The 13,341-nt window shown below is 48.0% G+C and overlaps 1 protein-coding gene across 1 annotated transcript; it reads left to right on the plus strand.

Moving 5' to 3' along the window:
* Positions 1–1,577: 1,577 nt before the first annotated feature.
* LOC115531674 (receptor-type tyrosine-protein phosphatase H) lies at positions 1,578–13,335 on the plus strand. The gene is made up of 17 exons (XM_030341060.1): positions 1,578–1,778; positions 3,384–3,798; positions 4,057–4,338; positions 4,799–5,071; positions 5,703–5,963; positions 6,485–6,709; positions 7,196–7,456; positions 7,621–7,720; positions 8,182–8,223; positions 8,317–8,398; positions 8,495–8,585; positions 9,431–9,507; positions 10,014–10,148; positions 10,522–10,644; positions 11,035–11,195; positions 12,525–12,660; positions 13,022–13,335. Exons 1-17 carry the CDS (start codon positions 1,707–1,709, stop codon positions 13,160–13,162), a joined length of 2,877 nt encoding a protein of 958 aa, XP_030196920.1. The 5' UTR covers positions 1,578–1,706; the 3' UTR covers positions 13,163–13,335.
* Positions 13,336–13,341: the final 6 nt, after the last annotated feature.

A 13,341-nucleotide genomic window follows, 5' to 3' on the forward strand; every position in this document is an offset into this window, starting at 1 on the left:
AAGAAATGAATGGAATTCTGAAGTGTCCCGCCTCCGAAGTAGCCTGGCTGGTGCGTTTGAGTATTCTCTGCCAACCGACTCGGATCTCGGATCTGACGCCACGCCCACACTTTAAGCGTTTTATTATTTAGCTCGGTCATTGGAGGAAAACATGGACGCCACCCGGAAAGCTGTTGTCGCGGTAGCATTGGCAGAGTACCAGGCGCTCCAAAATAGGTAGGCTATAGGCCCTAGGCAGAGATACGGACGCAGTAAGGTATTGCAGTAATACTAGTGATTGAAATTGCCAGGCCCAAGCACAATGAAAACAGTTCATGCTTCAAGTCACACTGGGCGCAGCCATCTTGAATTCTTTCTTGGAATTTTGCTCGGTAACCACTGAGTACAGCCGAGATGGCGTGTTCGCCGTCCGAGGAAAATGGGCGTGTTTGTGCGTGTCGCTAGGCAACGTCCTCGGACCTCCGAAACGGATGGATAATAAAACGCAGCAATAATAGCCATGCTGCCTTGCGCGCAATTTCATTTCGCGCTGCGAGATGGGGAACCAATCACAGAACGGGGAGGGACGGCAAGACGATGACAACGTCTATGAGACACACCAATCGTCTTCTTCCGAATTGCGTGTGTCTCACGCCGAATGAGTGAGACTTGAGAGCTGTTAGTTACCGGTATATTATCCCGGATGTTGACAGTCGCAGTTCAGCAAGAGAGGCGTAGAAGAAGAAGGGGGCCGTGTGTGTGTGTGTGTGTGTGTGTGTGTGTGTGTGTGTGTGTGTGTCTCTTTGTGAGTGTTAGTAAGTGTGTGTGTGTGTGTGTGTGTGTGTGTGTGTGTGTGTGTGTGTGTGTGTGTGTGTGTGTGTGCGTGTGTGTGTGTGTTGTGTTTGTGTGTTAGTAAGTGTGTGTGTGGGCCGGATGTTGACAGTAATGGTTGTGGAACTGCGCAGCGCCGTATGACGAATGTATTGAATATGCAAATTTGATCGGACCTGACTGGAAAGTATTACCGACAGAGAGGCGGGTGAAGTGACACAATTAACCCGCCACAATACAAATCCACCCGCAAATGGCGTGTGGTGGGTGTTAATTTCCATCCCTGATACACATACTAATATTACAATACTAATATTACAATTAACAGTTATAATATAGATGTATTTTCAATATAAAATAATATAATTATTTGTTGTATGTAGGCCGAAATATACAGATTAGAAGAAACTAGATTATATAGATAGTAATATTTAGTTATATATATTTATAAATAGTAATAACCCTATATATATAGCAAAAGCTATAGTTGGGCATACTATGTATATATATATATATATATATATATATATATATATATATATATATATATATATATATAAATATATATATATAAATAAAGTGATTAAACCATAAACATAACAATAACATATAGACATTGATGTAATGAACTTATTAATTACCAATTGTAATAAATATCTAACCATATATACGCACAACATGTATTTAACTCAGACAGTGTGAAGTGAGTGTGTGACAGCAGGGCGTAATGAGGAAGTTGAGGCGGGGTAAAGGTCGAGATGGAGCTGAGCGGAGAGCAGTAGTCTCTGAGCGGCGAGGAGGGAAGCATCGAGTCAGACCGCAGCTCTATTCCGGACGCTATGAGGAGCTAACCTGTAGCACCCACCTGGAGGCCCCGGGAGCCCGGCGGACAGGACATGGGCCCCAGCAGGGGGAGGGGGGGCGCAGGGGGGCTGCTGCTGCTGCTGCTCTGTGTGAGCTCCACCGTGGTGAGTCGCACACACACACACACGCACGCACGCACGCACACACACACACACACACACACACACACACACACACACACACACACACACACACACACACAGACAAACACACACACACACACACACACACACACACTCACTCACAGACAAACACACACACACACACACACACACACACACACACACACACACACACACACACACACACACACTCACTAACACTCACAAACACACAAACAGACACGCACACACACACACACACACACACACGCACACACAAACACACACACTTACTAACACTCACAAACAGACACACAGACACACGCACACACACAAACACAGTCACAAACAGACACACACACACTCACTTTCTAACACTCACAAACAGGCACACAGACACACACACACACTCACTTAATAACCCTCCAAACACACACTCACTCACTCACTAACTGTGTGTGTTAAACGTTCAAGGTAAAGATTATCACGAGATAAAGAAATGAGATGAGATAAAAAAAGAATGCAAGACATAGTAAAAAAATACCATATCAATTGTACAATATAAACTACAGATTTGACCACATGAAGTTCTTCTGAAAAAATGTGTTATGTGTTCGAGATGGCCACTGTGGTCTGAGACAGGATGTAGTTTAGAAACAAGATTAGAAGGTCCTTATATCCCCTTTACAATTCTGCTCAGTCCTGATTAACACACACACACACACCCATCACATCCTCATCATACTAATAATATCCAATTAAAACACCCTTGCTTTCAATAATTCTTTTTTTGATATGTAATTGCTAAAATTATGAACCCGTCTCCATAGTCAACATTAAAGTATTTCTATAGGTTAAGGATTATGGATTATATGGGTACCCCATTTAGCAGTTGATGCTGAATGTTTTACATGTGTGTCTGTGTCTGGCTTTCAAACATGAATTCTGGGGAAAAAAGAACTTCTCATATTGAAGAAAAGTGTGGTTTATTATTAAGCCAAGGTCCATGGCAAAGGAGAAGTTGCTCTATTTCTTTCTAAACAGTTGAAATCCCAGCGACTTCCTTACGAGACTCAGAGACACATGACCGCCGATGGCGAAACTACGAGGAGAGCGCCGAAATGCTGCTGTGGCAGATTCAGTATATCAACGTCCATGTTCCCCTCTCTGGCCTTGTTCATGCAAGGAATTAGCGTGCATATTGTAGACCAGAGGTCTTCAACAGGGGGTCCTGGAAAACGTTGAAGAGCCCTGTTGTAGACAGTTCGAGGTAGACCTTATGTACTTGTTGATTTGCATTGGGGAGGAAGTGAGTCGCCCAAGAAGCATGTGAAGACACATTCTAATGCCAGGTGTGAACTGAACTTCTTCATCTTCTGTTCTCTGTTCCTATATATGGTTAATGTTCACCACCACTCCACATCCTCAGTTCCTTTTGACAGTTAATGTTTACCACCCCTCTGTTCCTTTATAATGTTCATCTTTACCACCACTCAACATCCTCTGTTCCCACTCGGTTCACTTTTAGCAACACATCCTCTTTACTCTGTCTTCTATTGGGTCAAGTTCACCACCACTGAACTTCTCCTGCTCTCTGTCCTTTATAAGGGTCATGGTCTCACCACAACCCCCACATCCACTTCCCTGCCAGCGAGTGGCGACCGTGCAGCCCCTACATCGTCAGTGTCCATGGCAACGCCTACGACCGCTCTACCGCCAGTCTCCGTGACAACACATACACCCTCTGTGTCCGAACCCTCTTCGTACGTGGGAACAACACCTCAAACGGCATCGGTCACCACAGGAACCCAGACTCCCTCTACCGCATCTACACAATCGGTTTCCATGACAACAACACCTACTTCCCCAACGCCTGTCTCCACGGAGACGTCACCATCTGTACTGACGCAGGATGTATTAGGCCCCAGATCTGTGGCCACTGGGGAGCCAAGGACCGCAACGTCTGAAACCACGGAAACAACGCCGGTGTCCACGACAAACACACCAACAACTCCAGCTCCAAGTAGATCTAATATTTAGGATTTACTTTATTTAATATAGCCTGTGACTGTAACTATTGACTGACTAATGTAACTATTGACCAACTAACTATTGGTGACTGACTGTAACTATTGTTGACTGACTAACTATTGACTGACGAACTATGGATAACTGACTGGAACTATTGACTAACTAACCACTATTGACTGACTCACTTTGGTAGACTGACTGTAACTAATGTTGACTGACTGTCTTTATTGACTGCCTGGTTCTCTCTCAGTTATTCCAAATGCAGAGCAATTCACAGCCGTGAACCAAACGGAGTCGAGCATCACCCTGAATTGGAGTGTGCCAGCTGTTGAGGGAGGTGTGAACCCCTCCCTCAACAGCTTCAACTACACCCTGCGGTTTGAGGAGAACAGTAGGACCATAATAGGAGGTCCTGCTGGGATCATGAGCTACACTGTTGAAGGTCTGGACCCCGCCAGGTGGTACAACTTCACCCTCTACACCGAGGAGCAGGCGCACAGCAGCTCTGGGGTCAGCATCAGGGCTCTGACTGGTGAGATATCTCCATATCCATGAGCGACTTTTAGAGGTCTGAGGAACACGCTACTGATGCTAGCCCTGTTTATCGTGAGTGGTCTACTTATGTCTGTGGTCAATGTAAAATCATATGCATGCTGATGTTAATGGTAATTCACATATATACCTACTTACTCTCGTTTGGGTTTTTATTGTATTTCATTTTCTAAATGGTAGTGTTGTGTATAGGTTTCCCATGATGTAGATTGGTTTCAATTTGATGCCATGTTTCTTATGGTTTACAGGTGTACAGGCATTACATTTTAGCATGATTGACAGTTGCCTGTTGCTTGACTTCAGCATTTAAGTAATTCAGTTAAACCCTGTGTTCCTCTGTTTACCTTAAAGCTAAATTCTTCCTCTTATCTTTTTCTCTTCATCGTCGTCCTCGTTGTCGTCGTCGTCGTCGTCGTCGTCGTCGTCGTGTGGTTCCTCAGCTCCTGAAAGAACGGGCAGTGTGCGGGCGGTGGGCCAGAACTCCAGCAGCATACGCCTGCAGTGGAGTGCGGTGCAGAATGTCTCCACCTACCTGGTGGAGTACAGCGACGGCGAGGGGAACCACGGCACCAGCGTGGTGGGGGCGCTGGCGGGGCAGACGTGGGTCAACCACACGGAGTCGGCTCTGTGCTCGGCCACCAACTACACGTTCACCGTCTACAGCCGGCTGGAGAACGTCAGCAGCTCTGGAACCTCCGTCCACGCAGTCACCGGTAACACACTGCTTGTAGCCTCTGTCCTCATGGTTACGCAGATATCCTCATCCCCATGGTAACCCGGATACCTTTATCCCCATGGTTATTAACTTCAGTGGTTATCACCTTCGTCTCCATGGTAACACAGAGGTAGTTAACCTTATCACCACAGTAACGCAGATACCTTTATCCCCATGGTTATTAACTTCAGTGGTTATCACCTTCGTCTCCATGGTAACACAGAGGTAGTTAACCTTATCACCACAGTAACCCAGATACCTTTAACACCATGGTTATTAACTTCAGTGGTTATCACCTTCATCTCCATGGTAACACAGAGGTAGTTAACCTTATCACCACAGTAACGCAGATACCTTTATCCCCATGGTTATTAACTTCAGTGGTTATCACCTTCGTCTCCATGGTAACACAGTGGTAGTTAACCTCATCACTATGGTAACACAGATACCTTCATCACCATGTTTACACAGATACTCTCATCTCCATGGTTAGACAGTGGGAGCTGACTACATTGCCATGGTTACACTCAAGCTTCCCCCTCGTGGTTAATTCCATCACTATGGTTACAAGGTGCAATGGGGAAAGGCGTAGCGACTGTGCGCGGCGTAACCGTCTCTTTCATCCTCAGCTCCGCTAGCGGTAACCATGGTGACCGTGAGGCCGTCCCTGAGGGAGGTGGAGCTGAGTTGGAGCAGGAAGGCTAAATCCAGCTACGTCCTCCTCTTCGGTAATCAGACCATCAGCCCCGAGGCGACAGAGGCCCTGTGGGTCTCCAACACCGTCACCGTCACCGTCGTCCTCCTGCAGGAGGGGACGCGCTACGACTACAGCATCATCGCCACCTACGGGGGGGTCAACAGCTCCACCTACAAGAACTACGCCGTCACCAGTAAGACCGACAGTACTCATCCACAAAGTAGTCCTCCACAATGTGCTATCACTCACATAGCACTCCTTCACAAAGTAATCTCCCTCTGGTAGTACTCACATTCACACAGTACTCATCCACACAGTACCCTCTGTCACATAGTACATCGTCAACACAAAACCCTCCATCACATAATACTCATCAACAAAGTACTCTCTGTCACAAAGTACTCATCCACACAGTATTCTCAGTGACATCGCATAGGCACTCACATACTCAAACCCATAGTACTTTGCCGCAAAGTACTCTCAGCCAGAGTTCTCGTCCATACAGCACTCATTCACACGGTAATCTCATTCCCATATGTGTGGCTACGAGAATGAGTTTACAGTGTGAAAGAGTGCGGAAGAGAGAAGGGATTAGAACCGTGCTTTACTGGCCACCAATAGCCTACAATATACCTTGATAAGGCGTAAACATTGGATCATAACCCGACCTTAATCATAACCTGACTGCAATAAAGAATGATTTGTTTGTTTTAGCCATAAACTGTTCTGCTGTGGAGTGGGGGGTCACCGACTCTACCATCAAGGCCTCCATCGTGGGAGCATTCAATCACGTCTCGGCCAGTAACGGAACAGGGACCCACAGCGCCACCCTGGACCCTGCAAACACCGTGCTGCTCACCGGTCTCTACCCGGGGGCCACCTACACCCTGATTGTGAAATACGAGACCTTCGAGCAGTGTCAGCACAACCTCACCCTACGTGAGTCCACCGAATCCAGAGATACAGGGTTACTGCGAATAGCCATAGACCTACTAACTTCCTACTCAGAGATAAGGTTACTGCAAATAGCCATGAACCTACTAACTTCCTCCTCAGAGGTAAGGTTACTGCGAATAGCCATAAACATACTAACTTCCTACTAAGAGGTACAGGGTTACTGATTGATGCCCATATACACACTTCTCTCTCCACAGAGACACAGTTGCTTTATATCATCCAACAGAAAAAAAAACACAGATTTTTCTTTAATACTGATATACTATACACTACTGTGTAGTGTTCAGCAGTGTTGGCTGAGTGTGAAAGCAACTGGTTTTGAACGGCTTTGAAGTGGGTTTGACCGGTGCATTCTGCTTTGGGCTTGCAAGTACCGAATGGTCTTGAGTTTCGAATGGATCCAACTCGTTTTTTTTACCGACTCTGGCTGGTTCTAACTGGTTCTAACTGGTTCTGCCCGCTGTCCAGCTCCGCCAGACATCAGCGCCCGTTGTGTCTGCGGGGGGGCGGGCACCATCGTGGTGCACTGGGCTCCGCCGGCCGGCGTGTGGTCGGGCGTGGAGGTGACCGTGGTGGGCAGAGAGACGGTGACTCACCCCGACAGGGGGGGGCTCTCCGCCTCTCTGAGCGGGCTCCAGCCGGCCAGGACCTACCAGGTCACCGCCTGCCTCTTGTCTGGACCCCGAAGGAGCGCTGTCCAAACCCTGGACTGTCGTACTGACGCTACAGGTATATAGACAGCCTCATAGATACAGTATAGAACATCTATCCTGTCCCCTGTCCTCTCCCTCACATATCCAGACTGGGTCCCTTCACGTGTAGCGTGGAGCTACCTCCAGCTTCACTAGCCATGGATAGCCTACAGCGTCATAACCTGTGTTTACCTCCTGCAGGGGTGATCGCGGGGTCTGTGTCGTCTGCGTTGCTCGTACTGCTCTTGGTAGCTCTGGGAGTGTTATTCTGGAAGCGGAGAAGACCAAAGCCCATCCGTCGGTAGGTGTTAGGCCACGCCCACTCCCCAATTGGCCCCATCCTCTCAGGTAGGTCTATAGACCACACCCCCTCACAGTTAAACCACACCCCCAGGTAGGTCTATAGACCACATCCCCTCACAGTTAGACCACACCCCCATGTAGGTCTATAGACCACACCCCCTCAGTTAAACCACACCCCCAGGTAGGTCTATAGACCACACCCCCTCACAGTTAACCACACCCCCACGTAGGTCTATAGACCACACCCCCTCAGTTAAACCACACCCCCAGGTAGTTATATAGACCACACCCCCTCAGTTAAACCACACCCCCATGTAGGTCTATAGACCACACCCCCTCACAGTTAGACCACACCCCCAGGTAGGTCTATAGACCACACCCCCTCATGTAGTTAATAGGACTCTCTAATGAACTCTCGGAGTAAAACCATTCTCTTCTCGTTCCTTCCCACATATACAGGCCTGACTTCCTGGGCTGGTCCTCACCTTCGGACACCTACAAGTAGGGATAGCAGTGTCTCCACCTGTACACACCTTCTCACCTGTTTCCTCCCAGCCAGCTGCCGGTGTGAACCATCTGTTGTGCTGTCTCCAGGCCCATCCAAGCGGATCTGTTTGAGGACCACGTCCAGAAGATGAGCCGGGACGATAACCGGGGTTTCAGCGAAGAGTACGAGGTAAACATCAACCTCGTAGACCCAGCACTCATCAGCCTACAGCCTACATCAGCCTCAGCCTAGCCCGGTGATGTATTATGGTCTGTTTCCCTACAGAACTTCATCCCTGTCGGTACGGAGAACCCCTGTAAGGCAGCCACCTTCCCAGACAACAAGGTCAAGAACCGCTTCACCAACGTGCTGCCGTGTAGGTTTTAAATTCACTTTTAGGACTTAAGTTAATCTGTTGGTCTACAGGTTACCTGTAGTTCTACAGCTCACCTGTACGTCTGAAGTTCAGCTTTAAGTCTTAAATTCACCAAAAAGTTAACCTGGAAACCAAAGTTCAACTGTAGGACTTAAGTTCACAAGTGCGTCTAAAGATCTCCCGGGAAAGCCCAATCAGAAGAGCGTACAAGAACGTTACGCTTATTATAACTTAATACATATAACAAGCTATGTAGGAGCGCATGTGGCACACAATAATTAGGTGTAAGATAAATAGTTTTACATAAAGCCATGCTACGTTGAAATCCATAGTGGGCAATCCATCCGTTAAATGCCAGAAATGAATATTTCTCCCGGTCTATTACTTCCTGGAGGAATGAGGCTCAGTAGGGATAAAGTCCATCTGGTTTATCTGCTCACGCTGTAGTTAATTTATTGACCCGTGGTTTAAGTCATCCGCTGGTGTGTAGTTAAACTTAACGTTGAACTATTTGTGTAAGGTGATCTCTGGTCGGTAGTTGAACTAAACGTTAAACTCCTTGTTATAGTAAACTGGTGGTCTAGGTTCCACTAGTTACCTGTGGTCCCCTGTGCTAGATGACTGGTGGTCTAGGTTCCTCTTACCTGTGGTCCCTGTGCTAGATGACTGGTGGTCTAGGTTCCTCTTACCTGTGGTCCCTGTGCTAGATGACTGGTGGTCTAGGTTCCTCTTACCTGTGGTCCCCTGTGCTAGATGACTGGTGGTCTAGGTTCCACTTACCTGTGGTCCCCTGTGCTAGATGACTGGTGGTCTAGGTTCCTCTTACCTGTGGTCCCCTGTGCTAGATGACTGGTGCCGGGTGAAGCTCTCCCCGCAGATCGAGCAGGAGAACTCGGACTACATCAATGCCAGCTACCTGCCGGTAATCAAATGTTTCATTTGAACATTAGTATGATTGACCGCTGGACCACAGAGAGCATAGAAGGGGACATATGATACCACCAGGTGTGAGTGTGATCAGCCGTTACAAGTCGTTTTGTAAATCAGCCTCTTCTGACATCACAAGTGGGCCGGTCCACCTAGATGTACGACGGATAGATGAGCAACGTTTGCTACAGCTGGGTAGGCTGGTAGACTGATCTATCCAGCACACATCTAGGTGGACACGCCCACTTGTGATGTCAGAAGAGGCAGATTTTCAATGCGGCTTGTACCGGCTTGTATCCCACTCACACCTGGTGGTATGATCTGTCACGTTTAAGGTAAATATTGATCTCACTATTTTAACACGGTAATGACAATGCACAAACAGTCCGTGGAGCCAGGGCCACGGGGGGGTCGAGGCACTGGCACGTCTGGGACCAGCCCTTCTGGACGCACGGTGACTGGGTGAGGGCGGGAAAGTGAGGTGTGTTTGGGTGTTGCCAGGGTTACAGCGGCAGCAAAGAGTACATCGCGGCGCAGGGTCCCCTGGCCGGGACCCTGGACGACTTCTGGAGGATGGTCTGGGAGCAGGGTGTGCGGGCCATCGCCATGGTAACCAACTGCATCGAGGGAGACCGGGTGAGTGCTGGGCGACGACGTCGCTAACGGACCGCAAAGCCAACCGATCCCGTCCGCGAGATACTGGCGCGTGTGTAACTTACCGTCACCAACTACAGAATGGAGATAGTCAACCCTAACCAGCTATACATTTGAGGTAGTTATTCCAAACCAACTAACCACAACCAACCAGAGAATAGAGTTAACCTGAACCAAATGACCCTTACCAGGTATCTAAACTATCTAGTTAACCAACTAACCCAAACCAACTAGTTTCGGTTAACCCTAGCAAACTAGAGAATATATCTAGTTAACCCCAACCAACTAGATGATACATGGGGTTAACCCCAACAAACCAGAGAACAGATCCAGTGAGCCTGTCCTGTGTCTCCAGCCTAAGTGTGAGCAGTACTGGCCCCTGGACTACACTCCGTGTCTGTACGGAGACCTCCTGGTCACCAGCGCCTCGGAGCAGACTCAGCCCCACTGGACCATACGAAGCTTCACCGTCAAAAACGTAACACAACCTCCCATCACATGGGCACCTCAGGGTCTGCATGTACAGCTATCGTCGTGCATTCACCCAGAACCGCCTAGTACGCTTATACTCCCACCTCACGATTAAGTATATGTTGTGCACGCACTGTAAAGTGTACAAACTTCAACACTTGGAGAAACCTCTTTAAAAATGGAACCACCTGAAATGATATGCACATTAACAGCGTTAGCGACCGGTCGGATCCGGTACCCTGTTCCAGCTGACCCCAAAAGCTACAGGAAAAAATACAGAATATTCTGGAACCACGAGAAACACAAGTCTGCTCTGTATTCCTCGTAGAAGCGTGGACGCGTTCATGCCGCCGCCGGAGTGTAACTTGGGGGTAACAGGTTGTGTCTCCCCCCCCAGAGGGCCACCTCCGAGCAGCGCTCCGTCCAACACTTCCACTTCAGGGCGTGGCCCGACCACGGCGTTCCCGAGGGCACCTGGCCGCTGCTCCAGTTCCGGGAATTGCTACGGCACCACATCGAGCAGGAGGGGGACGGGTCCCCCACCCTGGTGCACTGCAGGTGACACACACACACACGCACACACACACGCACACGCACACGCACACGCACACACGCACACACACACGCACACACGCACACACACACACACACACACACACCTCTACGGACAGCTTGGGTCGTCTGGCATGTCTACGGTTTCACAGACTATCTTTCAGCAGTCAACTTTCTGTCAGAGGGCGGCGATTCGTTGCGTTCTCCAACTGTCTGCAGCGATGGCACGCTTCACAGACTTGACAGAACGCGTCGCTCACGCATGACGAACGTGGATATTTGTGCTACCAAAGTTATGCCCTCACAAAGCATGAGCGCACACATGTAAATTATTTCAGGAAAGGACTGGGAGGAGATGATGCGTAGATCCTTGGCTTGATGGTGGTTGTCACGGTCGTTTGAGTTTGTTTGCGGTGACTGTCGATCCGGACCGGTGTAAGTACCATATCGGCTCGGCTACCAGATCGGCTCGGGGTCCGTCGTCTGCTGATTACGTTACACAATATCATTGGCTGTACGCTTGAATGGGCGTACATTGTGATTGGCTGTACGTCGGACAGTTGTGATTGGCTGTTTTTGTGCTGTAGCTCTGGCTGTAGTCATAGCAACCACGAGGCAACAGCGAGCACATGTGTGAGCGCGAGTAGGTCTATGTCTAGTTTCTGTTTGTGTTGCCAGATTGGGCATATGTCCCGTTTCCAGCCTAACGTGATTCAAAGTAGCCAAATCCGGCTGAAAATGTGCCCAATCTGGCAACACAGACGGCTTATCTTAACAGCCAAGATGATTCCGAGGGATGTTTTGTTTTTAGAAGAAAACTATCCATACAGATAGGTTGGGAATGGAAGGTCTATGTTCAAAATGAAAGATCATTACAGGCTCCTTAATTTAAGCCATAAAAGACCTTATTGCTGTAGATAGCGTATTGTGTGACGTAATCAGCAGACGACGGACCCCGAGCCGATCTGGTAGCCGAGCCAATATGGTACTTACACCGGTAAGACAATTATAAATAAATCGGCACAGCCCTAATGTACATAATGTGTGTCTAGGTTCAAGCATGGGATGAACAGGTACCTGATAGCAGGTATATATAACGGATGTATAATATCGGTGTGAAAAAGAGTTTCCTTGATGCACAATGTTGTTGATAAAAAGCACATTTTTACTTAAAACAAACAATAACACAACAGTCGATTCACTTCCACAACTCGAGCCGCCCTCCGGTCTAGAACTCTGGCCCTCTAAAGGAACATGTGCATCTTTTAAAACGTGGTTTAACACAGTGAAGATGCCATTCACATCTGCACCATCGTGTACTTCATGTCGCTGTAGTGCGGGTGTGGGCCGGACCGGAACGCTGGTCGCGCTAGACGTGCTGCTGCAGCAGCTGGAGACGGAGGCGGTGGTGGATGTGGCGACGTTCGTCCACAAGATGAGACTCTCCCGCCCCCTCATGGTGCAGACCGAGGTACTGCTGTCAATAAAGTTATTTATCTTCAAATGGAGGTACTGTCAGTGAAGTTATTTATCTTCAAACGGAGGTACTGTCAATAAAGCTATTTATCTTTACTGAGGTACTGTCAGTATAATTATGTAGGCTATCTTATTAAGACGAAGGTATGTCCATAAAGCTATTCATCCTGACAGATGTATTGTCAGTAAAGCTATTGATCGCTACATTGATGAACTGACGATAAAAGCCACTTTGCATCCCGTTGATGTATTTATCTTCAGACAAAGTCACACATCGTTTAACTTGATCTTCTATTTAAGAAATGAATATTAAATTGGTCCTATTTATAAATACTAAACCATGTGACCCGTGTTAGTCCCAGTACGTGTTCCTGCACCACTGCCTCCTGGAGGCCATGCAGGGACGGGAAGCTGAAGACGAGCACACGTACCAGAACCTGACCTACACCAACGCAACAGCGCTCCAACAACTACCCCACAAGATTTCCAGCGTCTGAACTGTGGTTCGATTCCCCGAACAACGGTGTGAATTCGATTCACACCCTCAGCAGCAATTTTGATTATCCTCCGTACACAATCCTTATTGTGTATAAATCTTTTGTGTTATAACTCTGCTATACTCCAATGTTTCAAGTTTTTCAATGGCTTGATTAAAGGCTGTTTGAATATGCTATGT

Source organism: Gadus morhua, chromosome 18 (assembly GCF_902167405.1).
Source record: "Gadus morhua chromosome 18, gadMor3.0, whole genome shotgun sequence".
NCBI classification, from domain to species: Eukaryota; Metazoa; Chordata; class Actinopteri; order Gadiformes; family Gadidae; genus Gadus; species Gadus morhua.

Coding starts and splice junctions, on each gene's coding strand:
- LOC115531674 (XM_030341060.1), top strand. CDS start 1,707: ATGGGCCCCAGCAGGGGGAGGGGGGGCGCAGGGGGGCTGCTGCTGCTG. Junction 10,149..10,521: donor ACTGCATCGAGGGAGACCGG/GTGAGTGCTGGG, acceptor CTGTGTCTCCAG/CCTAAGTGTGAGCAGTACTG. Junction 10,645..11,034: donor GAAGCTTCACCGTCAAAAAC/GTAACACAACCT, acceptor CTCCCCCCCCAG/AGGGCCACCTCCGAGCAGCG.